The sequence below is a fragment of the Lynx canadensis genome, chromosome D1 (genome assembly GCF_007474595.2).
Source record: "Lynx canadensis isolate LIC74 chromosome D1, mLynCan4.pri.v2, whole genome shotgun sequence".
In the NCBI taxonomy this organism is placed as follows: Eukaryota; Metazoa; Chordata; class Mammalia; order Carnivora; family Felidae; genus Lynx; species Lynx canadensis.
The window spans coordinates 58,668,060-58,695,135 of NC_044312.2; the positions used below are offsets into that span (position 1 = coordinate 58,668,060).

At 54.9% G+C, this 27,076-nt stretch overlaps 1 protein-coding gene across 1 annotated transcript in view; it reads right to left on the bottom strand.

Moving 5' to 3' along the window:
- Positions 1–26,223, bottom strand: part of ARHGEF17 (Rho guanine nucleotide exchange factor 17) — a 58,333-nt gene extending 32,110 nt beyond the window's left edge. The window contains exon 1 of the mRNA XM_030331146.1: positions 22,964–26,223. Within this exon, the coding sequence (XP_030187006.1) occupies positions 22,964–26,185 (3,222 nt within the window). The 5' untranslated portion in view covers positions 26,186–26,223. The remainder of the gene's footprint in view (positions 1–22,963) is intronic.
- Between the last annotated feature and the right edge of the window lie 853 nt (positions 26,224–27,076).

The window sequence follows — 27,076 nt, forward strand, 5'->3', positions numbered from 1 at the left end:
GTGAGGTCACCCCAGAGACAGCCAATGGACAGCCTGGCCATCCTCCTAGATTTCCTGTGCCAGGCAGGACCTTAGTGAGAAAGCTTGGGCTCCAGAACTGCACTTTTGCCAGACACCCACAGATGGCAGCAGAGGCCTGCATGGCAGAGGCTGTGGGGCATGTGGTTTGAATTTAACTGGTCTTTTTTCATGTGGGTTTTTTCCCTTTATTCTTCTCTGCCCTCCCCCATCGCCACTTAATTTCAAGAAGATACAGCTGGACCTTCCAGCTTGGGAAGGAAGAGTTTCTTAACATCAAGGATAATGGCCGGAAGCAGGAGGTGGGGGGTAGGTGGATAGACAGACTCCAACAGATGTGAAAAACACCTCCTGACCAGCTAAGAAATTCTGAATTTACTCATTTCCAGGGCCCGAGAGGCTAGACTGTCATCTCCACTTTTCAGGTAGAGAAACTGAAACCCAGATCTTCCGGGACCTACATCTGAGTCTGAGAGGCCAAGTTGGCCCACTCTTGGCGGCCAGGGGTGGGGAGCAGGGATACCACTGGGAATCTAATGAAGCCTTAGAGCAGGATTTGTTAAATCTGGCAACCCTAGCTCCCAGGAAATGCACCCACCCACCCCTGCGCACACTTCTGCCCGCAATAGTGGTCTGGCCTGTGGCCCCAGTCCTAGCTCAGAACCTGTGTGTGAGATTACCTCCCAGAACCCTCTCCTCTGAGCTTGATAAATTATTTCACTCAAAATGTCCAAACCTTGCACAGCATAGAACACCGCACAGGGATTTGGGCCCCTATGGTCTGGGTCCAGGGCTGTGACTTTCTAGCTATTGCAAACATTCCTTCCCTTCAGCCTCAGTTTCCCCACTTGGAAAATAAGAGTGAACACCTGCTGCACAGTAGGTGCTCTGCCAAGGAGGGCTCCCCTCCCTCATCTCCACCCAGTTCTCTAGCACACAGGGAGGCTGGGGTAAGGGATCGTGGGAACGGAAGTTATCCAGTGTCTGTTTCCAGACCCTCCCGCGGGCTCCCTCCCTCCCTCGAACCCAGGCACAAGCTGAGGGGGGAGGTGGGCTCCATTTGTGTGTGTCTTCAGGGTGGGATGGGGTGTCCTGCCTCTAGAGCGGAAGATGACTCACTGGGCTGTTGGCCAGGCACCCTGGGAAAGGCCAGGCCAGCCTCAGGCCAGAGCCCCAGGGAGCTGAGAGGCAAGGAGGAGGGGGCAGGGCCTGCCTGAGTTGTAGATATAATCCTGGGGGCTCTCAAAGCCCGGCAGACAAAAGAGGCAATCTTCCCCACTTACAACGGTGCTAGAAACTATACTCAGACCATCAACGGCTCAGCCTGGGAAGCTTGAGGTGTTATCAGCTCCTACCAACCTACTAATCTGATCTCTGTTCTAGGTGTGGATGGTGCTGGAACAAAGGCAGAAGTGCTTCCTCCCCTCTGGAACTTGCAGACTTCAGTATCCATGCCTAGAACAGAGTCTGGCCCACAGTAAGTGCCCAGTACGTATTTGTGAATCAGTGAATGAATGAAAGTAAGTTTCTGTGTAATGAATGTGAACAGCAACCTTAGAATTCCCATGTTCAAGCCTTCCTTGAAGGAAGGAGCCAGAGACAGGACCATTCCTTCTCATTCTACATATAGGCAAATGTGGCTCAGAGAGGAAAGTGTCTTGAGATCCCCCAGGGCAGCAGGCAGTCAGCTGAGGCTAGAACTGGGCCCTTGGGGCTCTTTCACTAAATCTTGTCCAAAGGGGCCCAATCCACTGGGAGGCACTGAGGCCCCAACCTCCCCTGCCCCTACCCTATTCCAAGATCCAGGGGACACCCCAGGAGAGGAGCAAGTTCCATTCATCAGTCACTCTGGCCCTAAAGTACACCCTGTGTACCCTGACCCAACCCAGAGCCCAGGGAAGCTCCTCCCATCATACTAGACAAGCCCAGGGTGGTCAAGATGCCCAGGGATGGTGAACATGGTCTGTTCAACAATCCCTCCACCCCAGCCTCCAAGGGGCTGTCACTGGGTCTGGGCCATGCTGGTAGAAATGGGCTTTAGCTTGGGCTGACCAGCGGCTTCCAAGCCTTGCTGCTCTGTATCAGCAACTAGTGACCAGTCCTAATGCCTGGGCAGCCACAGTCACCCATGTGTGCATGTGTATGTGCACGTACACGCAACAGGATTCACAGCTGTTAGTCAGACTGAGACAGGTCTACCTAGGTAGGCTCCACTGTCCCAAGCCCCCAGGACCAGGACTAACACTCCAGGAAGCTGTCCTGATATCCCAGATCTGGTGACTCCCCTTCTGTTCTGAGCAGCCTTGTGCTTCTGGAGTTGCAGCCTTGCTCTCCTGATACAGATAATAAGTGGCATCCATCATCCAGCACTTTACAGTTTACAAAATGCTTGCAGAGCCTAATCTCATCAGATCCTCACAGCAACTCAGGGGGGAAACCAAGGCTCAGTGGGGAGTCATAACTTGCTCAGGTTCTTGAGGTGGCAAGGCTGGGGCTCAAATCCTCCCCTCTGCCACTAACCTGCTGTGCCTAGGACAAAAAGAGAGCAATAGCATACAAATAGAAGTTAATCTATCTGGAGGTGTTCCTTCATGCTGTTTACAAGTATTTATTTTAATCTGCAGCTAGGCCTCCTGGGTGGGCCCTATTGTTACCCTGCTGTACATAAGAGGAGATGGGCACAGAGAAGTTAAGGACTGGGCTCAAGGTCTCATAGCAGACAGGATTTGTGCCCACAGGGCACCCCGGGGTCGGAATATCCACATTTACTCCTCGGTGCAGGAGAGGAGGCATCTTCTAGTCCAGGGGATAGCAGCAGCAGAAGAGGACAAGGATACTCACCCTGCCTTCTTCACAACAGCGGGAAGTGACCACAAAGCTGTGTGAATCATGCACTTATGGAGTTCTTTAAAATGCCACGGAGAAATGTCCAGTGTAATATTAAACGGAAGAAGCAAGAAGCATGCATACTGCACCATCCATGTTACAAAATATACATACGCAGACATACATATGGATGTATATGTACATATACAGAGACTACACTGTGCTGGTGGCTGCCCCAACCTCCAGGAGGCCCACAGCTGTGCCACGGTTTCATCTATAGAATACAGAATATAAAGGGCTTACTTAGCACAGTGTGTGGAACAGAGCTCTCAATAAATATTGGATGGTTATGAATAACCAGAGAACCTCAGAAGGCAGGTCATCTCAGAGGTCAAGTGGACGAACCCCCTCCCGGGGTAAGCATCCCCTGGCAGTCCTTGCTTGCATAACCCCAGGGCCGAGGAGCTCACCCCCTCCAATGGTACCATGGTAACTCCTTCCACAATGGGGCAGGTCTGCTTGGAAGAAAGCCCAAGATGGGCCGGGCCCCTCAGTCCCTAGGCAGCATTAGCACTGGATGCTGGTGACCTGGGGAAGGATCTTCCATCTCCCATTCTAAAACCTTGGTCTCAGACCCTTCATGGGGCGATTCTCCAAGTGCAAGTTTGGAAGAGGCTTTCTAGGTGGCTCTCTTGTCCCCAGCCCAGGTGACCACCTCTGTCCCTCCCACTGTGTCTGGGATAACAACAGAGTAGCATTTACTGGCAGCACTTTGTGCCTTTTCCATTTTCTCCTTTGGAAAACAAATGCAAAACCAGCTGGGTCTGACCTCCTCCCTACCCCACCCCCAACCCCTCTAGTCCCCCAGGGGCGGGAGGCCCTCTCTGCCTCCTCCCTGGACAACAGCCTGGTAGAGAACCCTGAGAGGAGGGGCCCTGTGAGCCCACTGTTGCCATGGCAATGGCAGCCCTGGAATTTGACCACTGGGGCCCAGGAGTGGGGGTGGGGAGTTGGTACAGGCCGTGTGGGGGCAGGGAGGAGGGTCCAGGGGCCCAAGATAGCCAAGAAGAGCAATGGCAGGGCAGGGGTCAGGGTCCCCTCCATGGCCTCAGTTTCCCCATCTGTAAAGGGGGAAGAGGTAAGGACCTCAAGCTCTTCCCTCCCAGCTCGAACCCAAACTGGAATCTGGGTGAGGGCCAGGGATGGCAGAAGCACACCAGGCAAGTCCAACTGCCCCTTTTGATGGATAGAGACCCCAGCGGACAGGGACTGGCCCCAGGTCACACAGCAAGTCCAGGGCAGTACCAGGAGTAGTCCCTAAGAGGGTGGTCTGTCCCTCTTTCTCCACTGGAGAGGACAAGGATGCCTGCTGCATGGTGGAGAGAAGAGGACCTCCATGATATGGCTACAGCTGGGCTGGGCCCCCAGTCCTCAGACAACTAACTGATAGTGTGCCTGCCCCAGCAACCCTCAGCATTCCTGGATCCGGAAGGCTGGCAGAGGGCCTGCCCCCCACCCCTGCCTGCAGTGCCAGGCTGCAGTAGGTATTTTTAAATGGATGCCCGCCCCTCTCTGTCTTCCTGCCTGCCCACTCCAGGAACACTGTCAATTCTGCTGCCAGCCCCCCAACCCCCTCCACTTCAGCCCAGCCTCAGTGGGTGCTGGATCCATGGCCACCACCCTCTGTGCCCCTGCCTTCAGGACAGTCCTTCTTGCTGGCCATCTCCTCCCTCACAGTCAGCCCTGGGTTCAGGGTGATATCCAGGGCCCCTTCGGCTACAATCTAGGTATACTCTAGGCCCAGAGAGGGGATGGGACTTGTCCAATGTCATACAGCAGAGATGAGGCTTTGAGAATGCTATGGCACCAGCCTATGCCCCATCTCTGGCTATCACATTATACTCCTGTTGCCCCAAGCCCTTCTCACCACTCTGCCATTGACCTTCAATAGCTACAGCCTCGGGCCTTCATACCCACCTGGAAAAGATACTCCAGTTCTGGGAAGAAATAGAGTTGGAGCCATAACTCACACTACACACCAGGATAAATTCCAAACGGGTCAAAGATTTAAATGTAAAACAAAACAAGAAAACATAAAACACCAGAGGAAAACATGGGGAAACTGCTTTATAACCTTGGAGTGGGAAAGGCCTTTCTAAATGTGACTCCAAATACAGAAGTCTTAAAATAAAAGCTTGATAAAGTAGACCACATAAAAACAAAATCTTCTGCATGGTAAAAATATACCATAAACAAAGTCAAAAATCAAGTGACAAATCTGGAAAAAATATCTACAACTCATAACCCAGAAAATAATAAACCCCTTAATACTTTAAAGATTCCTAGAAATCGGTAAACAAAACGCCAACAACCCAAGAGAAAAATGGGCAAAGGATATGAACAATTCATTGAAAGAGAATCCAAATGTCTCCTGGACATCTGGAAAGATGCTCAGCCTTACTCACTGTAAGATAAATGCAAATTAAACTACCCTGAGATACCATTTCACCTCTCAGACTGGGAAAATACTGCAGGTCCCATTTAGTGAGGCTGTGGGGAAACAGGCTTCTTACTCTGGTAATGGACCCCCCTCTGTAAAGCATCAAAGTCATAATCATATACCTTTCACCCCAGCAATTCAACCCCTAAGAAATTGCTCTAAACATACGCCAGTTCAGGGGCACTTGGGTGGCTCAGTTGGTTAAGCGTCTGACTTCCGCTCAGGTCGTGATCTCATGGTTTGTTGGTTCAAACCTCACACTGGGCTCTGTGCTGACAGCTCAGAGCCTGGAGCCTGCTTTGGATTTTGTGTCTCCCTCTCTCTCTGCCCCTCCACAGCTCTCACTGTCTCTCAAAAATGAATAAATGTAAAAAAATTTAGGGGCGCCTGGGTGGCTTAGTTGGTTGGGCGTCCAACTTTAGCTCAGGTCATGATCTCATGGCTCATGAGTTCGAGCCCCACATTGGGCTTTGTGCTGACAGGTCAGAGCCTGGAGCCTGCTTCAGCTTGTGTGTCTCCCTCTCTCTCTGCCCTTCCCCCGCTCACTCGCGCTCTCTCTCTCTCTCTCAAAAAATAATAAAAATAAAAAATAAAAAAAACATTTAAACATATGCCAGTCCATGTACAAAATAACCTCTGAAGAAGCTTGTTCACTGCAGCACTATTTGTAACAGGAAAAGACTGAAAATATCCTAAACATCCTTTAATGCGTGGCTAAATACAGATGTGGTAATCTGTGTGATGGGACACCACACAGCACAAGAAGAGACTGTGGAAGCTCTCAAAGCACTGATAAAGCAAGATCTGGGAAAAGATCTCATTAAGTAGACAACAGTGTGAACAGTGTGCCTCTTTCTGTGTGGAAAGAGAAGGAAAGACAGTGCATTTGCTGGTATTTGCATATAGAAGGATTCACAAGAACTAATAACGGGGTGTCCTGGGTGGGACAGGGTAGGTACTAGGCAGCTGGTGAGAGGCAGACTTTTTACCTTTTCTTAAACAAGTTTATGTACTTATTTTGAGGGGAGAGGGGCAGAGAGAGAGGGAAAGAGAAAGAACCCCAAACCGTGGCAGCGTGGAGCCCAACGCAGAGCTCATGAGATCACAACCTGAGCCGAAATCAAGAGTCAGACGCTCAATCAACCGAGCCACCCAGGCGCCCTGACTTTTTACCCTTTTTGGTTTTTCTTAACCATGTGACTATAGTATCTATTCAAAATATTAAATACCTACATTGAATTTTTAAAAACTTCACCTTACAATCTGGCACCTGCTGCTGCTCCAGGCTCAGCTTTGAACAGCCTTTGCAACCCTCATCTTCCTTCTCATCCATCAAAGGCTTAGCTTTGGCCTTTTTCTCAGAAACTGTCCCTTCTGTACACCCCCTCCAGAGTGTGGACTTTCTGGGCTCCCCCAGCCTCTGGGCAGCAGCCTCTGATCACCCCTGGGCACTGCCCTGTGTTTCCAGCCTACGCACAGGACCAGGTCCCAAGGGGGCTCCCGGTGACTAAAAACAAGATGAAAGAAGTGGTTTGCTCTGGGACGCTGCGTTGGAAGCCTTTGTCTTTGCTTTCTCTCTTCAGTTTCCCAGGCGGTCTCCTCTTGCACAATTCCCGTGTCACCTGTGGTCTCATACAGGACACGTTCCCTGCCCACCTTGCAGCCAGAGAGGAAGCCCCTAGCCCTTTCTGCAGAGAACTGGCAAATTGCTCCTTTAGCGCCCCCACGCCTCCTCAGGTTGAGTGACGTCAGGGCTAGGCTTCCACCCAGCCAAAGCTTGGAAATGAGGCCCCAGCCTAGATGAAGGACTTGGGGCTAGAACTTGCTGGGCAGCCCTGGCAATCCTGTCTCTCTATGGGCCATAGATACTGACTGTAAAGTGAGATCATCCATAGGCAACTTTATAGCAGGGTGGGAATTTCTGCCAGGGAGAATCCAGCAGATTCCCAAGCCCACAGACCCCCACCCCACCTCCACAAAGCCCCTTAGCTCTTTTCCTATGGCAGCTGCCTGGAGGGGATGTTTTGAGCCTCTCCCAGGGAACTCAGCACGTCCCCCTCCCCCACAGATGACTCTCTAGGCTATTCCTGGTGACCCGATCCACTTCTCCCCATCCCTGGGGCCCTTCCTCAGCCAGGCCAGGCCAGGCCACCTTCTCTCTCCTTCCAACTTTATGATTTCCCACTGATCCCCTGTGGTCAGTGGTCCAGCCCAGCCACCACAGTCATTATCACATTTAATTTTCACAAAAACCCTATAATGAACGTCATCATCATCATCCCCATTTTATAGGAGCATAAACTGAGCCACAGAGGGATTAAGTACTTGCTCACAGTCATATAGCTAAGAGGAAGAGCAGGCTTTGAACTTAAGTCATCTGGCTCCAATCTATATATATAACCATTTATACCAACACAGCTGGATGTAGGATCAAGTGTAAGCACTCAGGTTGACCCCAAACACTCTGGATGAGCTGGCCCTTGCTGACCCATCAGCATCAAGTCAAATTCTACCCACCTGTATCATACTCTGGTTGCATGATGCTCATGCCATAGTAATTCCTCCAACCCATCACACTCTTACACACCAGGCCTTGGCATATGCTGGTCTCTGCAATGTGCATCATCCTGTCTTTATGCTTGGCAATTTCTGACTCATCCAATGTTTTTGATGGCCAAAGAAGTGGGAGCCTAAGCTGTGTAGCAGGCCAGGTAGGCTAGTGCCCGAGATGGGCCAAGCCTGGTTTCTGAAGGGCCTTGGATCTGCCAGGCTCAGAGCTCAGGCTTTCTCCTGCCAATGTCCGTTCACATTTCCTTTTACTCTGAGCTCTGGGGGAATCTTTCCAATTCTAACCTAAATTACCTGCCCGCTGCCTCCCCCTGTCCCCAGTCAGTGATGGAGCTGGGCCAGACAGCATTCCCGTACTGGGATCATGGCTAGCTGCTAACTCCTACCCCCCTCAAAGGGCCTGTACCTTCCCAGGCAGCAGCAGTCAACAATCAGGGTCTTCCCACCATCCAAAAGGTCATCTTCCCCATCAGGTAGGGCCCAGCCCAGCTCTATAGGCCCCTGCTGGGGGACATTGCCTGCTCATAGGAGCCCCAAGGTGGGGTGCTCCATCATCCTGGATACTTCTGGAAACATGGTCCCAACAGGGTTTGTTCCTTCCCCAGGGAGCTTGGCTGGGCTGAACTTCTGAGCCTCGGAGGAGGCTCCCTGAAGGGAGAGGCTTGTCCTGCTTGCAACCCCTATGCCAAGGCCCATCTGCCCCAAACAGAGGCAGCCTCTGCCTAAGTCCTAGGGGACTCCATGGAAGTACATGGAGGGAGACGTGATCAAGAGGGCAGACATGCCCCCACCTTCACTTAAATCAACCAGGTTCCAAGCTGACCTGTCCTATAGAAGAAAGGGTTCCACTATTCCTAAGAGCTTGGAAATACTTCCCGGAGATGAACCCCAGACTTTCAAGGCTGGCCTTCTAGACTCCCCAGGACCCACCTGACTTCTCCAAAAATCAGGAGCTTCCATGGCACCCTAGACGCACCATTCCATCACAGGCCTCTCTACCTTCCTGGTTCTCTCTGACTGAAAGGCCTGGCCTCGTTTCTGCCAGTCAGTCCTGCTGGTTCTTCAAGGCTCCAGCCACATTAGCCTCCCTGACCCTCACCCACCTTGGCCTCCTTCTGATCCTCAGTTCTCAGACAAGGCTCCCCCACCTCTTCCTGGGGTAGGAATCTCTTTCTGTTTGTCCTATAGCCCACATGCTAACCCTGCCCATGTAGGTACCAGTGGGCAACAATGGAAATGAATTTTAAAGGTTACCCTGGACTCTCCACACGCATTACCCAGGCTGATTCCAGAGTTAATTACCAGGGCTAATTAGAAAAGCCGGGGAAGCTGTGTAGTCAGCTCACTTACTCCACCAGTGACAGTGAGCATGTGGGTCCTCCCCCTGGGAATGAGGTCCCACTCCAGGCAGAAAGTGGGCTGAGGCCCTCTCCCCATTCACCTGGTTCTGGCATCCACTGCACAACCCAGCTCACACGTTGGGCACTCAGGGGTTTCAGTGCAGAGATGAATTGCTCCGTCTGCATCGCCCCAGAGGGATAATGACTATTTACATTACTTGTTAAGCTGACATCTGGCTGCCCGTATCTACTCCAACTTTGCTGTCATCAAAGCTTGATCCAGGGAAGGTATGAGAGGTTCTCAGGCTGGGTCCTCACTGCTGATATCTGCATAAATGTCTTTGGGAATACAGAAGTCTGCTAGGAATTGAAAAGAAATGTGTGTGTGTGTGTGTGTGTGTGTGTGTGCGCGCGCGTGCGCGCATGTATGCCTACGTGTTGTGTACCTCTGCTTTGCCGATGCTGGGATAGGTGGGGGTCTACAGTCAACTCACCCCATGGCATGTGAATTGTTTGTTTGGGTGTGTAACCCCCTTCTAAACTGCAGGATATGCCAGGACTCCTCTCTGCATTTCCACCCCAAGCTCAGGGTCCAACGCTGGCTGGTTCTTCTCCAGCACCCATGGCCCAGGCTTGGCCACATGGAAGGTGGCCCTATGACTCAGGGGAGGAGGTCACAGTGCTGCCTGAGGCCCAAGAGTTAAACTCATGGGACAGGGCTCAGGGCTAGGGGCCCAGAGGGAGACAGGGGTGGGGGGAGGCGGCCTGGGCTGGCTGCGGGTCCGGGCCTCTCTGGGCTCTTTGTCCAAATATGGAAGGTTTTTTTGTCTCCATTTGAGTCACGCCGGCCATGGCCCAAGAGATCTGCTTTCCAGATACTGCAGGCGGGACCGCGCCAGCGCTGCCTGGCCTGCCCCTACCCACCCCTCCTTCCCCTGCCTGTTGCTCATCTCAGCGCCCTTCCAACCCAGAGCTTTCTCTACAAGCAGGGAGCCCAGCAACCACCTCAGCTGCACTCTAGCACCAAGAGAAAGGTCTCTGGGCAGGTGGTGGGAGGAAATACTCATTCCCTCTGCCTGCCCATCACCTCCTCTTGCACCCCAAGGGGCCCTCATATGCAAGTAAGCCATTCAACTAGTATTTACTGAGCAACCACTATGTGTGCTAGTTCCTGGGGCTAGGACTGTGTGCTGCAAATCCAGTCAGTGGGTTTCCTATGTGCAAAGCGGAATCCACTCTCTCCTCCCACATAGTCACCTTGGTGATGGCACCACTGCCCACCCAGGCAGTCCTGACAGCCAGGAGCCTGGGTGATGTTCATGGATCCTGGAACCTGATTGTCTGGGTTTCAACAACAATTCCCCACTTAGTTTCCCTAACCCAGGCAAAGTACTTTATCACGCTTTGCCTCAGGCTCATCTAGAAACAAGGATGATAGCACCTCCCCACAGTTGTGAGATTGAATGAGTGAATGCATGGAAAGTGCTCAGACCAGTGCCTGGCACACAGGAAGAGCTTGACAAGCTTTGCTACCACTACCTGTGACTCCTCAGCCATGAGTCGCGCCATATTCAGTCAAATACCGTGGGCTAGACCTCCTAAGACTTTCCATCCACTTCCTCCTTGATCTCCCTGCTAAATTAGTCAAAATTCACTCCTGCAGCATTGGAGTGAGGCCAGGCTAGCCTCCAATACCACCATGTCTCTCCTTCTGAGCTCTGTGACCTGAGCTAGGAACCTCACCTTTGCTGGGCCTCAGTGTCCAGTTCCCCCCTCCTACCCCAACTCAGTACTGGCTTGGGACAGCACCCTTTGCCCATCTGCCAGCTCTCACCTGCCTGGATGCTCAGGCCTGTGATCCCTGGGGCAGAGCCAAAACAGGGCTGGATCTAGGGGGTGGGAAGAGCTCAGAGTAGCCTGGGAACTCCCCAAGGGCAGGGCCCAGCTCTTCTCCTCCTGCCTTCCCCACTCTCTCCATGACATTTATTTAATAAATGTGTTTTGATGCCCCGTGTGCCAGGAATAGGAGGGTTTGGCAAGAGTGGAGCCACCTGACCAGAACCATGCACTGGGTTACGGGATGAACCAGGGGCTCCACCCACATCTCTACACCCCAGAACCTTTGAGTTCTTTCGTCCTCCCCCGCCCCCGCCCCGCCCAGAAGAAAGGGGTTGCAATATCTGTGAGTGGAGCCGGGGGTGGTTCCTGATACTTAGGCTGGGATGCCAAGAGGACACCTCCCTATTCAAGGCCCTCTTCTGAAGGCCTGGTCCTGGCCAGGGGCCTCTGTCTGGCTCGGTCAGAAGCAGGGAGATATAGAGAAGAGACACAGCCAGAAGGGGCGAGGCTGGGGGAGGAAGGCAGGGAGGACAGAGAAGGGAGGAGAGAAGAAAGCCCAGAACTCCAGTAAGGGAAAGGCCTGATGTAAGAAGTGGACAAGGGAGGAGGTCCTCTGCAGCCCAGGCCCTGGGTCCAGGTGAAGAGGTGGGGCAGGCAGGATAAGGGCTTGCCCCGCCCTCCTCCCTCCACCACCCCCCCCCCCCATCTCCTCCTCCAGCCTTGGGGCCAGGCCCAGGACTATTTTTAGTGCGGGGCTGAATTTAGCTGTTCCCTCGGAAATTCCTCACCCGCCCCAGGCAACGCCCCCGCTGGCCTTGGGGAGAAGCCTGAAAGTTCTGGTCCAGGAGGAGGGGAAAAGAGACCCAAGCGCAGCAAGGAGCTAGAAGGGTACTTAGGCATCTGGTGAAGAAACTGAGGCTCAGATCAGGCCCCAAATCTGAGTTACTCCTCTCCCTACAGCCTGCCCTATTCTCCACGAAGGCCTCTAGGACTGCAGGGCCACAGAACAGCACTTGTCTTGGAGTCTGGTACAAATATCACAAGGATACTTTGTCTCTGACTGTAGGCCCCACTGTAAGCACTGCCAGCAAGATGGCCTGCCTGTCCACACGCCAGTTGCTCTACTGCCAGCTCCCGAGAGCCTGCACAGTCCAGAGCTTTCCTGGACTCCACCACATCTAGGATTCCCACTTGACAGATGGGGAGACTGAGGCTGAGTGACTGGTCTTGGGTCATAGCTAGCAAGGCAGCACAGGCCTGCCCCTTCTCCCCATCCCCCCAAGCTCCCTACCCAGGCCACTCCCAGAAGGAGTGGGATTGGGGGTGTAGCCTGAAGCTCTGCTGTTCTCTGGTGACCCCACTGAGAAGCAGGCACTTCCGCTGCAGCAGGAGGGACTGAAGTTAGATAGGACGCATACGGGGCACAGTGGCAAAGACCTGAGCTGGCTCAGAGCCCCCTTACCCTTCTACAAATGCAGAGGAATGGTCTGCTCTGCTCAGATGACCCTGCATTCTGTTCCACTGCCACATTCTCTAACTCAAATAAGGGAGATGGGCCCCACTACACCCCCAACACCCCAGTTTCTAATAGGGCCCCTGAGCCTAAATTTAAATTGCCAGATTTTTTTTTTTTTTCAACGTTTATTTATTTTTGGGACAGAGAGAGACAGAGCATGAATGGGGGAGGGGCAGAGAGAGAGGGAGACACAGAATCAGAAACAGGCTCCAGGCTCCGAGCCATCAGCCCAGAGCCCGACGCGGGGCTCGAACTCACGGACCGCGAGATCGTGACCTGGCTGAAGTCGGACGCTTAACCGACTGCGCCACACAGGCGCCCCTAAATTGCCAGATTTTACCTCCAAATTATCTCCCTAGTCATCCTTTTCTCTCCATCCCTACATCACCTGTACCCCTTAGCTTGGGCTTCTCATCACCTGCTTTCTCCAGTCTATAACCAGAGGATGTTTTTTAATGTGTCCATCTGGCACTGCTCCTCCTTAGCTCCTACGCTTTCATGGTTCCCCACTGCCCACAGGACAAAGCCCAGGTCATTTAACTTGGCACCAAAGGCCTTCAACCTGGCTCTTGTACACACAGCCTTTCCCTGTGTGCTCTGGTCAGAGACCTTTCTGCAGACATGTATCGAGGCTTCTTTTTCCTGCCTCATTTAGTCCAACTCCCTAAAATGCCAAGTGAGCCATGCCACCCTCCCCCTCAAGAATTCCCAGTGCCCCCTTACACCCAGCAATCCAAGTTTGGGGTTGGAACAGCAGTGAGGTGCACAGGGCAGATTGCTGCTCCTGGTCTACTATGGCTCAACCTTGGACAAGACCCCTCCCCTTGCTGGGCCTCAGTTTCCCGTCGCCTCTGAATAATGCTAGGGTAAGGGATGGTTAGAAGACATCGCTGGTTTCTAAAGATCCTTCCAGGCAGACCTCCTGGCATTGAGGGCCCTGTCCCTATTCTTCTTCTTCCTGCCTCCTAGCCTACCAAGAAGTTGGACATCTCACCACTATGCTCCACACCAAGGAGACGGGGAGAGACAGAGGGGAACAGTGAGGAACCAGAAGTGAGACTTCAGTAACACAGGCAGCCAAGAAAGATGGAGTCAGTAGGATTTTTGAGGGGCCGGGGGGGGGGGGGGGTGCGGGGGGGGAAGGGTCCCTTCCTGTCCTACCACCCCTTCCCTTCCACATCTGCTCCTTGACCTTCAGTGCCCTGTCCTGGGAAAGGACTGGATGTTTGTTCAAGGGGGCTCAGGGGGAGGGGTCTCAACAGTCCCAGAAGGCTAGACTGTGAGGCTGGCTGGCAGCCAGGACCACCCCCCCTCCTCCAAGCCCGCCTCCCTCCCTCCTGCTCCATGCTGCTCTGGGGCAGGGCCTGCTCACCCCCTGGGAACCAATAAACAGGAAACAGACACCAACCTGGTGCTTGCTCCCTCAGCCTGGCCCCCTCCAACACAGTTCCCCTACTGGCCCAGGACCTGCCCCGCCTCTCCTTGGCCCCAGAATCTCAGAACCAAGAAGTAACCATCTCAAATGTACAAACAAAATCAAGCTAAGAGGTATGGACTCCTGGAAAAAAAACAGAATCCTTCATCCTGAAACCACAAGATTCTACACTCTTAACTGGCAATCTCAAAAGCACATGCCCTTAAAGTGGCCACAGTTCTGAGAGCTTCTAAATCTAGGGTCCTGGACTGACAGGGCAGGCAACTAAGGCTCAGAGCTGAGATACAATGACTTGTTAGTTTTCACTCAATGAGTGAGTTAGAGTCAACTCTGACATGTCAACCCTTATCAGTCCAACCCCAAAGCCCACCAGGCACATAGACCCTCAGACCCCCTGGCTTGGAAGGGCTGTGAACGCTGCTTCAGAGGCAGGTTCAAATGGGTCTGGGGCTCTGACCAGAGAGGGCTCTGGCTCTGTTAAGCCTCCCAGTTTGGGGCTGGTGGTAACAAAAGAAGAGGGGGAGCTGGACTCCACCCAAATGCCCAGCCCCTCTCTCTCTGCCCACCTGCCTCCTCCAAAGTCCCAGGCTACTGGGCCACTGACCCTACCCAGTCAGGACCCTACCTGCTCTCCTGTCCAGAGCTCTGTCCTCTGCTTCACGGCTGGAAAGAGATGCTGAGCATTCCAGAGTCAATGTCTATTAGAATCTTAGAATCCTAACATCTGAGCCTCTCAGTCATGAGGGAAGGAACTAACACTTCTTGAGCACCTACTATGTGTCAAGACTTCTTGGCATGATTTCATTTAATCTCAACAATAATCCTTGGGGGAGTGAGGGGGCAATGCAGAGGAGTCTGTAAATGCTTGCCCTGGGTCTCAAAGCCAGCCTGGGGGATGAAAGGATCTGGGCAGTGCTCCTTACCCTCCACATACCACGTCCTGGGAAGCACCTCGGCCTCTCAGGCCATGAAGGAACCTGACAGATCCTCTGGTCCAACAGCACCAGGTCACCAATCCCCAACATGGAGCTCCTGGCACACGAGGTGAGGGAGCTCTTCCTCACCCAAGGTCACTTAGAGCAGCCTGACAGAGATGTAATTCCCACTCCCTCCCTAGACCCTCAAGTTCCCTCTTTGCCTTGCCTCTAAATCCTCTGCTAACTGCCCTTCTTGGAAGCTGCTTCATCCCAATTTTTAGTCAGCAAGCTCAGGGCCAGCAACCCCTAAAAACCAAGCCCATCCATAAGTGACCCACTTTTGTCCCTCTCCCACCAGGCCAGTGCTCAGCCAACCTCTTGACCCCATCCACCTCAGGGGACTAGCACCCTTGTTGAAACGCGTTGGTAAGCAGGGATGATGTCCCAGCTTTCCCTGTGTGTCCCTACTGTCCATTAAGGGTCTCAACAATTGACTGCAAAATGAATGAATGACAATTGACAAATGAACATTGGAAGAAATGAATGTACAATAGATGTAGTGGGCCTGTGTTCAGAGGCTCTGCCTCATTCCCAGCACCTACGGGGGATTTGGTCTCAGGAACCAACAGCCTGGCCCCTCTGCCCACCTGTTGTGGGCAGAATAATGACTCCCAAAGATGTCCATGTCCTAATCCTTGGAACCTATGAATATGTTACCTGTCATGGCAAAAGGGATTTTGCAGATGCGATTAAGGATTTTGAGATGAGGAAATTCTCCTGCATGATCTAAGTGGGCCGAAAGTAATCACCAGTGTCCTTATGAGAGTAAGGCAGGAGGTATAGAGTGAGAGAAAGATTTGAAGGTGTGATGCTTCTGGCTTTGAAGAAGGAGGAAGGGGCCACAAGACAAGAAATTCCAGCAGACACGATAAGCTGCAAAAGGCAAGGAAATGGGTTTTCCCCTAAAGCTTCTAGAAGAAACACAGCCTTATTAACACCTTAATTTTTAGCCCAGTGAAACCCATTTCTTCTGATCTCCAGGACTGTAAGATAATATTTGTATCATTTTGAGCACTAAATGTGTAGTAATTTGCCACAGCAGCAACAGGAAACCAATATACCACCTGTCTGCCAGCCTAGACTGGAATCAGCTCATGTCCCTCTGACCTCAGGTGCCTGTGTAGATTCCGCACGCACTCTCTCCCTGCCTAGGGAGAGTCTCAGAGCCCAGGGACGGCCCCATGCCCTGGACCAACTTTTAAAATCCCGGCAGCAACAGCATCACCCCAGACTAAGCCCCCCAGTTTGCCACAAGTGTGGGGAGAGCCTCATCTGTGTGTGTGGCGGAGCCTGGAACAGCAGCTGGTGGCAAGGAAAAGGCCTTGGGGGCTGGACCTGGTGAGGCCCAGCCCCACTTAGCCTCAGTCTCCTCAGCAGCCTAATGGCACTTCAGTCTACAAACTGGGATCTACTGAGGAAAGCTATTGCCCCTGCCAACAGCCCTGTGGGGAGGTTTTATCCTTGTGCCCAAGAGCATGGAGGAATCTGTGGCTCTGGTGGGAAGGGACTTATTTAAGGCCACACACCAGGAAAATGGAGAGGCTAAGACCAGAATCCATCTCCTGACCCCTAGTGCAGCCTCTATGTGCTACCAAGTCATTCCTGGTGACCTCCCACAGCTACTGGAGGGGGAGGTCATGGATGCCCCTCTTGGAGCTCAGATACCCTGGCTGGGGCTCCAGGCCCCTGCATGTCATGGGCTGGGGCTCACTCACTGCCCAGGGCCCAGCAGCCTGGCAGTTTTCATCTGCCTCAGTCCACCCCTGGAATGCCCCAGAGGCTTAGGGTGGAAGTGGGGGGAGAGGATCAACTCCCATGGCGGGGGCATTGGCTCCAATAGGCTCTTGCTTCCCAGGAGACCCAGAGCCCCTGTTTTAGGGCCTGCCAGCAAGGCGCCAGGCTGCCTGGGCACATTTCCCAATAAGTACGCCAGGGCTTCAAGCCTTTCTGGGAAACATGGGCTCCCCCTTCCCCCACCCTAACACAGCCATTCCAGCCAACTCTGCTCAGTGGGAACTCTGTGGGGCCAACGTATGGCCTGGGAGTCAGGATACCTGGGGCCAAATCCCATACTTGAGCCACAGGGCATTTAGCCCAACCTCTGTCCACTCTGGGCCTGCTTCTTCATCCATATATTGGGACCATGGCAATGCCCACCTAGCTGGAGGACCAGATGGGGTGGCATGAGCTCCCGGTCTCAGGAAAATGCAAGCTGGAGCTGATGGGTGTCATGGTGGCTGTAGAGGAGACACCAGTGGGATATGGCACTGTGGCTGTCCTCACTACGGCCCTGTGGTGGTTCCCCTCTCCTATGTTTTGAACCAAGCCAATGTAGGTCTGCAGGGGGCAGTCAGTGCAGCCTACAGCCCCAGTACACCCTGGGGACTTTATCAACTTCCCCCTCCCCACCCTAATCAACCCCTCACACACTGCCCAGCAATGGGTGCCACAGTAGCTCTGTGTTCACTTTGAACGCTGGGATCCAGTCCCTCACAAAACCCTTTGGGCTGCAGCAGAAACCCACTACCCCACCACCTCTGTCCCAGCCTAAGCCACCATCAGCTCTCACCCAGATATTCCAGTGGCCTCCTTACTGGCCTCCCTGCTTCCACCGTGGGCCCCGACAGAGCAGCCAGAGCAGACCTGTGAAAGCCTAAGTCGGATCAGGTCACTGCTCTACTCACAACCTTCCCAAGGTGCCTGGCCTGTCTCACTTCGAGTAAATGCTGAAGTCCTCCTGTTGGCCTATGAGATCTACCTCAACCCTGACCCACTTCCACCCTCCCTGACCTCTCTGACCTCATCTCCTACTTTGCTCCATCCACACAGTCCTCTGGATAACTTCTCAAACACACTTCTGCCTCGGGGCTTTTGCACTTGCTGTTCTTCTCTGCCCAGAATGTACTTTCCCTGAGACGGCTAGCTGGTCTGCCCAGAATGTTCTTTCCCTGAGACGGCCAGCTGGTTTGCTCTCTCACTTCCTCCAGACCTCTGCTCAAATCTCACTTCCTGAGAGAGGCTTTCCCAGACTTCTTGATCTAAAATAGTACCCTCTCGGGGCGCCTGGGTGGCTCAGTCAGTTAAGCATCTGACTTCAGCTCAGGCCATGATCTCACAGTCTGTGAGTTCGAGTCCCGAGCCTGGAGCCTGCTTCAGTTTCTGTGTCTCCCTCTCTCTCTGCCCCTCCCCTGCTCATGCTCTGTCTCTGTCTCAAAAATCAATAAAAGTATTTTTTTTAAAAATTGAAATAGTACCTTCTCCCTGTCATTCTCTGCTCCCTTAACCTACTTTCTTTTGCTCCCCAGCCCCTAGTGAGGTCTCCTCACTAGTCTGGAAGCTCCATGAGGCCAGGACTTTGTTTTGTTTGCTACTGTGTCCTCAGGGCCCCGCAGGGTGCCTGGTATGTCTAGGAGCTCAGTAAGTATTTGTTAAAGGGATGATTGCATTGCTCTATCATGGGTCACCCAAGCCTCTGATAGAAACTCCTACCACACACAACCTGTCATGTCTTTCCTGTCTCCTAGACTTTGCTCATCACTGTGCCCTTCTCCTCCTAGAACCCCTCCCTCTCTTCTCTGGCTATATAGATTCTTCCAGTTTTCAAGGCCAGGCTCCAGGCATAGCCACCTCTAAGAAGTCTCCCCTGCCAGCCCCCAGACCAGTTCTTCAACATCCTTCAGTCCCTTAAGTCTGCTTTTAGATTCTGAATGGTCTGAGTGTCTGATTCCCCAGGCCTGAGGGTGCCTCCCCCCCACCGTGGGGCAGCATGTATAGCCTGAGATCACAGATGGAAAGGAATGAAGCAGGAAGGGCAAGTCCCTACACTGGGAGGGTGCTGGGGACAGAACCTCCCAAACCCAGCTGGTCCTGGAAATGTGGGGCTGAAAAATGTCAGACTCAACCCTGGTCCATCCCCCAACTCTTCCATTCTTGGTGGGGGACCCATTCCTGGACTGTACTCCCTCCAATAGTCCAGGGCCCTTAGGAAGGAGTCGGCCAGGGGCGGGAGGGGGGGGTGTTGGGGGTGGGAGAGGGGGAAATAAACAGAAGAAAGGGACCGCCCTCTGCCTGCCCTCCCCATCCCACTCTCCTCTGGGTGACAAGACATTTAATTATAGATATTTGGTATCGCTCAGAACTCCAAATGTCCTAATTGCCTCCCCTCCCAGAACCAGTTTCCATGGAAAAATCACAGCAAAGAGCCAAGGAGGGAAAAGAGAGAACTCCCACCCCCATGGGTTCCCTGCCAAGGGGACACAGAGAGAAGGAAGGTGATGAAGGGCTGCAGCCGGGCAAGTCGGACAAGCCGGGGTGGGGTGGCGGGGGAGGCATGTCTGTTGGGGCAGGGGTTTGGTGCTTGGGCCCAGCTGTGGCTTGCCTTGCCGTGTGACCTTAGACCCAGTGTTCTCAGAACTGAGTCTCAAAGTTCGTTCCACTCCACCTCCAGGTCCCAGTGAATTAAATAACCACCGGGAAGGTGTTCAGGCTATTAGGGGTATGCAGGTGACACGCCCCAGGTGCCCCCTGACTGTACGCCCCTTACTCAGATGGCAGGCCAGTCCCACCAAGAAACAGGGATCCCTTTGGCTCCTTCACCTCTAAGACACTGACATTCTAGGACTCGGTGGGAATCTAACAGTCTGCAATTCAAAGAATCCAGCACTGGAAGATTCTCACAGTTTCCACATCCGAAGAATGAAACATTCCGAGTATCTGGCATATAGTAAGCACTTAATAAATGTTAGCCACTGTTAACTGCTAGTCCAGTATGCTAAAATTCTGTGAGTCAATCCATCTAGGATTCTGAGACACAAGTCGTTTCCTGTTTCTGGGCTATAGTTGTCACATTTGTCAAATGTGTTCAGGTATCAGTACCTGAGGGCAGAAAGTTGGGCTACAAGACTCAGTACTTGAAGGCCAGGGTAGGGGAAGCACTGGAGTGAAGAGTCTGATCATCCAGGCTATTGTGGGTGTAAGTGGAAATGACAAGGGGTGTGGCAGGGCAGGGCATGGAGGCTCCAACAGCTCTGCCTGCTCCCAGCAGATACGCAAGCAGGTGTTCAGAGAACAAAATGACCACGAGTTATTCCTCATTCTCTGGGCTCCTAGGCTCTCACAGCTGTTGCACGGAGCTTTCTTTCTCTTCCAGCAACACTCCAACACTTCCTGTTTCCCTTGACCACTCTGCAGGCTGTCTTCCCTACAGAGCTTCGAGACCACGCAGTCTAACATCCCACTGTACAGATGGGAAAATCGAGGCCCAAGATGACTGTCCACGTCTCAGAGCAAGTTAGAGGCTGAGCCAGGCCTGGTACCCAGGCCACCTGCTCCCAATAGGAATATGCCATGCAGAGGGCAAATAGAGACTCTGGGCTGGGAGAGACCTGAGTTTGAGGGACTCCTCAAAGCCTGGGTTGGGTCAGGGGCCACCTCTGCCCCCCAGGGACTCTCCTGTTAGCCCCTGGCTGGGTTCAGCCTAGTTTCTGCCTCATCAGCAAAGTGTGAAAGCCTCTTCTCTTCCCTTCTTATTCTGGAGCTCACACCACACCATCCCCACCCACAGCCCTGGGAGCGTGACTGGAGCCCCAGGCCTGAAACAAGGGAACATTGTCTCCTCCATGGAGGCCAGTAGGAGGGGGTGAACAGCTGCTCCCCATCTTCCTGGAGGCAGAAGGAAGGGGATAGCAGAAGGGATTGAGGCTAGCAGATAGGAGAACCTCCAGGCTTTATGAAGAGGTTGGGGAATTAGGAGATGGTGAATCTCTTTTGAACCAATTCAAGTCTACCAGGTTATACTGAGGCTCAGAGTGCCCAGCCTTGTGCTCAAAAACCAGTAGGGGGCAGGGAGGAAGGGCCAGGCCGGTCACTGAGAAGAGCTGTGGGCATGGCAGAGGGGGGAGTGGAGCCTGTTTTTTCCCTCTCTCCTGCCCCCAGGGAGGAAGTGATCACACCAGCCACTCACCGTATAATAGCCTGCCAGACAGAAACCATTACCCCCATTTTACAGAAGGGGAAAGTGAGGTATAGAGCAGGGGTGTGACTGATCCTAGCCCTCATGGGATCTGGAGCCTAGGCTCAAACTCTGCTCTTCCAAAGACAGACTCACTCATTCTCTCCTCTACAAGGCAAGAGGGGACATCAAGCTGGGTCTACAAAAGTGGGAGGGCTAGAGTAGGTGAAGCTTTGGAGGCCCGAGAGAGGCTCTATGCTGGACAGGGAGAAGCCTGTGTTATGGACAGACATGGTGGTGGAGGGGGCTAAGCTTCTTGCCGAAGTTGGGTGGGACAGGCAAACAATATGAAGGAAGGCAGGCCAAAAGCCACCTATTCTGCAAAAACTCCCACCTCCTCTCTGGGTCTTAATGCTTCTTCTCAGGAGCATCTCCCCCACCCCCACCCCCACCAGTTTCCCTGAGTCCCTTGGTTCATTTCTGCCTTCTTCCCTAATTTAGCCTTCAAGGCTCCCAGAGGAGATAATTATATGGGAAAGGCAGCTGGGGAAGGGGCCTGGGCAGGAGCTGCCCTTGCTCATGCCCTCCCCCACCCCTATGTTCCAAAGACAGCTGGCTCTGAAATTAGGGGCATCAGAGCTGTCCTACCAGGCTCCCTTTTCCCCACTCCCTGCCTGCTGGCTCTCTCTGTGGTCTCTGTGAGAGACACCAGAGCCAGGACCAGGGGGAAACAGAGACAAGGAAAGGGAAACAAAGAAAGAGTTCAGAGGGGCCGTGAGAGTGCTGGGAACTGGGAGTGACCAAATTAGTCCAGGGTTTAGGGTTTCCAGGCTCTTCACACAGGCCCACAACACAGTGGGAATGCAGGCCATGGTTGAAATAACCCTGAGCCATCCCTACACTAGGCCCAGAACCCAACACCCAGAATCTAGCTTCTAAGTCAGATGCCGGGGCATCATGACACCTAGAACTTATCTAAACCCACAGCCAAAACTCCAGGGACATCTGAAGGCAGAAGGAGAGCCCTCAGAAAGATTGAGTCCCCAGGGCTTGGGGTCTGGCAGAGGAAGGGGGAAGCATTTCAGTCACCAGAAAGGAGGTGGGGTGGGAGAGATGAGAGCTGGCAGGATGGCGGAACAGTGCTCCCACCCTGACCCAGAGAGGCAGCCCTGCCTGTGGGGGCTGAAACCACTCCCAAACTCTCTCAAGGCCCCTGTCTGCTGAGCTTCAGCAGCCTTTTCTCTGTCCCTGCCCTCCCCTACAAGCCCCCACTCTAATCAGAAGAGGTTCTGGCAGACCGCAGGCACCAAGAGGGCCTCAACTCCAACCTATGAACTATCAAATTTGTGCGGCACCAGCTGGATGGAGACAAGTAGCACCTTGTCCACAATCCGTGATTTTACAGATGGAGAGGTTGAGTCACAGAGAAAGGCCAGGGCCACCAGTGTACTTTATGGAATCTTCTTTGCTCCTCCATCAGTAATGCCTGTACCTCTCCAATTCTCCCAGGACCCAGGAACAAACCCACATTTTGATCTGCCACAGAAGAACCACATGAGGAAGTACAGACCTATGTCAGCTGTGGGCCCCAAACCCTAACATCCTAGAAAGGGGCTGGCCGATAGGGCATAAGACTTAGGAAAGACTCTCACACCTCCTGGGGTATTTATAAAAAAGGATCAGACAGGAATCTCTAAAACCAATCCCTGAGAAATAGCTAAGGACTAGATTAAACCTTTTGTAATTATCACCAAGAATACCTTGAAGCAGACAAGAACTTTTGACATCAGCACCCGCACAAGCCTTTGGGGCCTGAGTAGACAGGAGCCCTGTGTCATTAACATTCTTAAAACTATCTGGGCACTTCCAGGACCAGAGAAGCCCCCTTAGACCTGGGCACCTACCTAATGAGCACACTCAAAAGGCTCCTGTGTAAGTCAGTGCGTATGTCCCTTCTCTGGCCCCACCCCTAAAGCCCCCCACAAAGGACTCACCACCTGTGGCTTGCTGCAGCACTTGCTGGCTGGGACAGGCTCATTTGGAGCCCTGGCTGCCTCAGGGGACTTGGCCTCAGCAGAGGGCGGTACAACAGGGGTCAAGCAAGGCATATCCACCGGTACTGGGGCAGGAACCTCACCAGGGTGGAGGGTCAGCATATACTGCTTAGTGACATCCTCGAGTGATGGTGCCTGCAATGTGGAGTGGGTTCTGGCAGGGAAGCCCATGGGCTCTGGCACAGCCACAGGGGGGCCAATGGAAGTCGGTGGCTCAGGTACCACAATAGGTGTGAAGGTGGCGGGCACACTCGCGTGGCGAACGTGTTTGGAGGACAGTCGGCCCCGAGACAGGCTGTTAGTCTGGTCCTCATTGCCTTCCTCTCTCTGTAGTTCCTGATGACTGCTCCGGGCTGGGCGTTTCTTGGAACCACGTCGGATGAGCCGTGGGGACAGAACATCAGCCAGTTTAGGGTCAAGGTGGAAGTCACGGTGGGCAGTGGAGGAGGCAGGTGGGGTCTTGAGTAGGGCCCTTTCAGACTGCGCCCGGCCCCTGGCAGGACTGGGCTCTTCTGGTTCTGCCTGCCGCTCTGCAAGAATGGGCTCACTGCTAGATGGAGGCAGCATGGGTTCAACTTCTCGGATGGGCTCCCCTCCAGGGCCCTCAAATCCAGGCCCAGCCAGCTCCCCACGGCGGCTGGGGTCACTCAGAGATTTCTTCTTGGGGGCTTTGCCAGCAACCCTGTCATCTGCCACACACCCCAAGGCACCAGGCCCCAGAACAATACTCTGAATAACTTCCTGGTAACCCTTGCTCTCTTCACTGCCCACAGACCAGTCACTGTGACCACTGGTCAAGCCCTCATCCACAGGTGGGGTCGCTGGAAGTCCTGTCTTGGGGCTCAGTGAGCCCAAAAGGTTGCTATCCACGGAGAACCCAGAGGGCTCCTCAGAGGTGGCAGCCCGGTGGCGCTGTGGAATTGGGTCACTCAGAGACCTGTAGGCCTCCCCGGCCTCTCCATTGCTCAGTTCAGTCCCACCAGGGCCTGAAGGTGGGATTTTCCGTCTCCGGCGGAGGGCACCTGGTGTGGGAGGGGTATCAGGGGACACTAGGGCCCACCCTCCCAGACTATCTTCAGCCCCAGGGCCATGGTGGTTGGTCTGGGCTGAGGATGAAGAAAGGGGTCGCCACAGCCCTGTGGTACCCAGGCTGCAAAAAGCTGAAACAGGAGGCTCAGGGTCTGCCCCAATGCCCTCATCTGTCAGGCTAGACTCAGGGCCAGAGAGCTCCTCCTGGGACCGCTGCCCTTGGGTCATGTCTCCTGCCCAGTCAGGGCTTCCAGGGGGGATATCACTTCCATCATCCTGCTGGGCACCCATTCGCTGGATCTTCTCAAAAACCTGACGGGCCTCTTGCACATACTGATCTTGGACAACCAGGGGCAGTGGGTCCTCCTCGGCACTTGGGCCTGCCAGCAGGAGCTCAGAGGAGCTGGGCTTCAGGGCACTGGTGCGGGATAGGCGGCGGGCCACAGGCTTCTCAGAGCAGGTAAAAGACTTTGCCCTCCGCAGAGTGGCCGTCAAGTCTTTGAGTGTGGGCCGGGTGCCAGGTGACGCTGCTGATGGGCCAGGCATGGGCCCAAGTTGTCCGCAGGGGCCGCCTGCTGCTGGTGAGTCTCTGCCATCCAAGGGGCTGCTCCCAAGATCATTGGGGCGCCCACCGGGTTTTCGGACCCTCAGCTCTGAAAGGTCTGAGCGAAGGAAACTAAGCAGCGTCAGGGTCTCAGAGGCGATATCTGGATTCGACAGGGACTTCCGCTGCCGACTCTTGTCCAACTCCAATCCTCCATCTCGCAATGCCCTCGTGGTGCCCACAGGTCCCTTGGTGCGGGTTCGAGGCTGGGGCCTTAGGAGGAGACCTTCTCCAGCTCCAAAGCTAGGCGAGCGATACATGCCCCAGCCCCCAGAACCCCGACTAGACCATGGGTCCTCATCCTTGAGGGTCTCCGTGCTGGAATAACGGCTGCTACCACGGGAGCCTGCTGGGCTGGCTAGGTATGCGGGAAAGCTCACCTTGGCCACGCGGAAAGCTCCCCCCACAGTGTCAGACATGGGCCGGAGTCCCTCCTGAGGACCTGGTACACAGGGAGGCGAGCCAGTACCCCACTCCCGGGGTCCTTCTTCACTAGGGGCTCTTGGAGATTTGGAGGGCTCAGGACTCCTGGCTCCCCCTGCTGAGTCCATGCTGCCAAGATTTAACCCATAACTGTGTGGCCTACAGTCCTTATCCAAGAAGGAGCTTCCAGGCCTGGGTCCCGGCCTCCCTTCCCAGCGGTGGCCACCCTCACCGTCTTGGTCCTCCTCACTGCCCGAGGAGTGGCCTCCGTGGTAGGCCGGACTCTGAGCCCCGGGCGGCGGCGGCGGTGGGACCTCCTCTTCCTCCTCGCTGGAGCTGGCAGCCCGGCTGCGGCTGACAGGATAGGAGGAGGCGATGGAGGAGGAGCAGGAGCAGGAGGCCCGGGCCCCGGCCTGCGGTTGGGAGAAGCTATGCCAAGAATGTAAACCATCCGCCGGACGCTGCGCCCGCTCCTGTTGCTGCTGCTGCTGCTGCTGCTGCTGCTGCTGCCGCTGCCTCCTCCCCTCGGTCCCTGGGCCGGGCAGCGGCCGCGCGGAACGCAGGCCAGCCAGGGGGAAGCACGTCCGAGGAGGTGGCGTCGGTGGCTGCCGTGGCTCCCGAGCCGGAGGCTCCCACACGGCACCGTCGGGGCTGGGCGTTCCCGAGGCCTCAGAGTCAGCACTGGGCCGCCTGGAGCCAGGGCCTCCGAAGAGCTTGCGCATCTCGGTGACGCTGGGCCAGGCCCCGCGCGCGGCACCCTCCGCCGCTTCTTCCGCGGCCCCGGGGGAGACGCCCCCGTCTCGGGCCCCTGAGTGGTCGTCGTCCAGGCGCGGCGCGTCGAAGCGCCGGGAGAGCTGGCGCACGGACGGCGAAAGGCTGCGGAGCGGGCGCGGCTGCGCGGGGGCGGCCGGGGGCCCCGACGCCAGTTTGGACACGCGCCGGGAGGGCTGGCCCGGGACGGTCGCGGCCGGCCGGCACGAGGCGCGGCGCCGCAGCCCGAGGGTGTCCGTGGCCTCCTCCCTCGGTCCGGGCCCGCCGCTCCAGCGTTCGAGCAGCTTGAACGAGACGCTGCGATAGAGCGGGGCCCGGGGCGCCCCGTCCGCCATGGTGGCAGCACTCACTCTGGGGGGGCTGGCCTCGGGGAGCCGTGGCCACCCCCCCCCCCCACGCCCTCGCCGCGAAAGGAGCGCAGCAGCCGGGGTCCGAAGGCCTGGGTTCTGCAGCGGCAGTGTGAGGGGGTTTGCGGGGAGAGGGCGCAGAGACCCAAGCAGAGGTTTAACTGCTGCGGCTCAAGTTTCTGAGGCCGCGGGCGGCATCTGCTCCATCCAGCGCGGTCCCTCCCGCCTCAGCGCCGACCCCCAGGACCGGCCCCCTCTTCGGCCGGTGCAATTCGGAGCATCGCGGCCCGGCCCGGTCCGGGCAGGATCCCAGTGCTCTGCTCCTCGGCTCCGTGCCCGCCAGCCGGCCTGCCTGCCTCCCCTCGCGCTCCCGCTCCGGCTCCGGCTCCCGCTCCCTCCCTCTTGGCTGCTAGCTCCTCGCTCCCTTTTGTTGCAAATAAACTTTGTGGCTGAGGAAAGGGGGCGGGAGGCGGGGCCTCGCGCCCAAAAGAGGGGGTGGGCTCCGGTCGAGCGCGAGGCTGGGAATCGGGAGTTAGGGGGGAGGGAATCGGGGAGGAGCTGAAAGAGAAACAAGACTGCTTGAGCACTTGCAGACCGAAGTAACCCTCTAGAGGAGCCCCTCTGGAACCCAGCAGGCCGAACTGCCCCGCCAAGGACTCCCTCCGGCACGCGAAAGCTCTCAGTGTGGTCAGATCCTCTGACATACAGACGGGGCTGCGCCCCCACTGCGGTTCAGACGCTTTTGTGTGGTAACATCTTCTGCTCAAAGAAACCCCAACATGGCAACTTCCGACCCATAAACTGGTACACACCGACATTCAGGTACACCCAGAAACTCTTCCAGGTGGAAGGGGACGGGACTCGCCGCCAGGGGGAGCA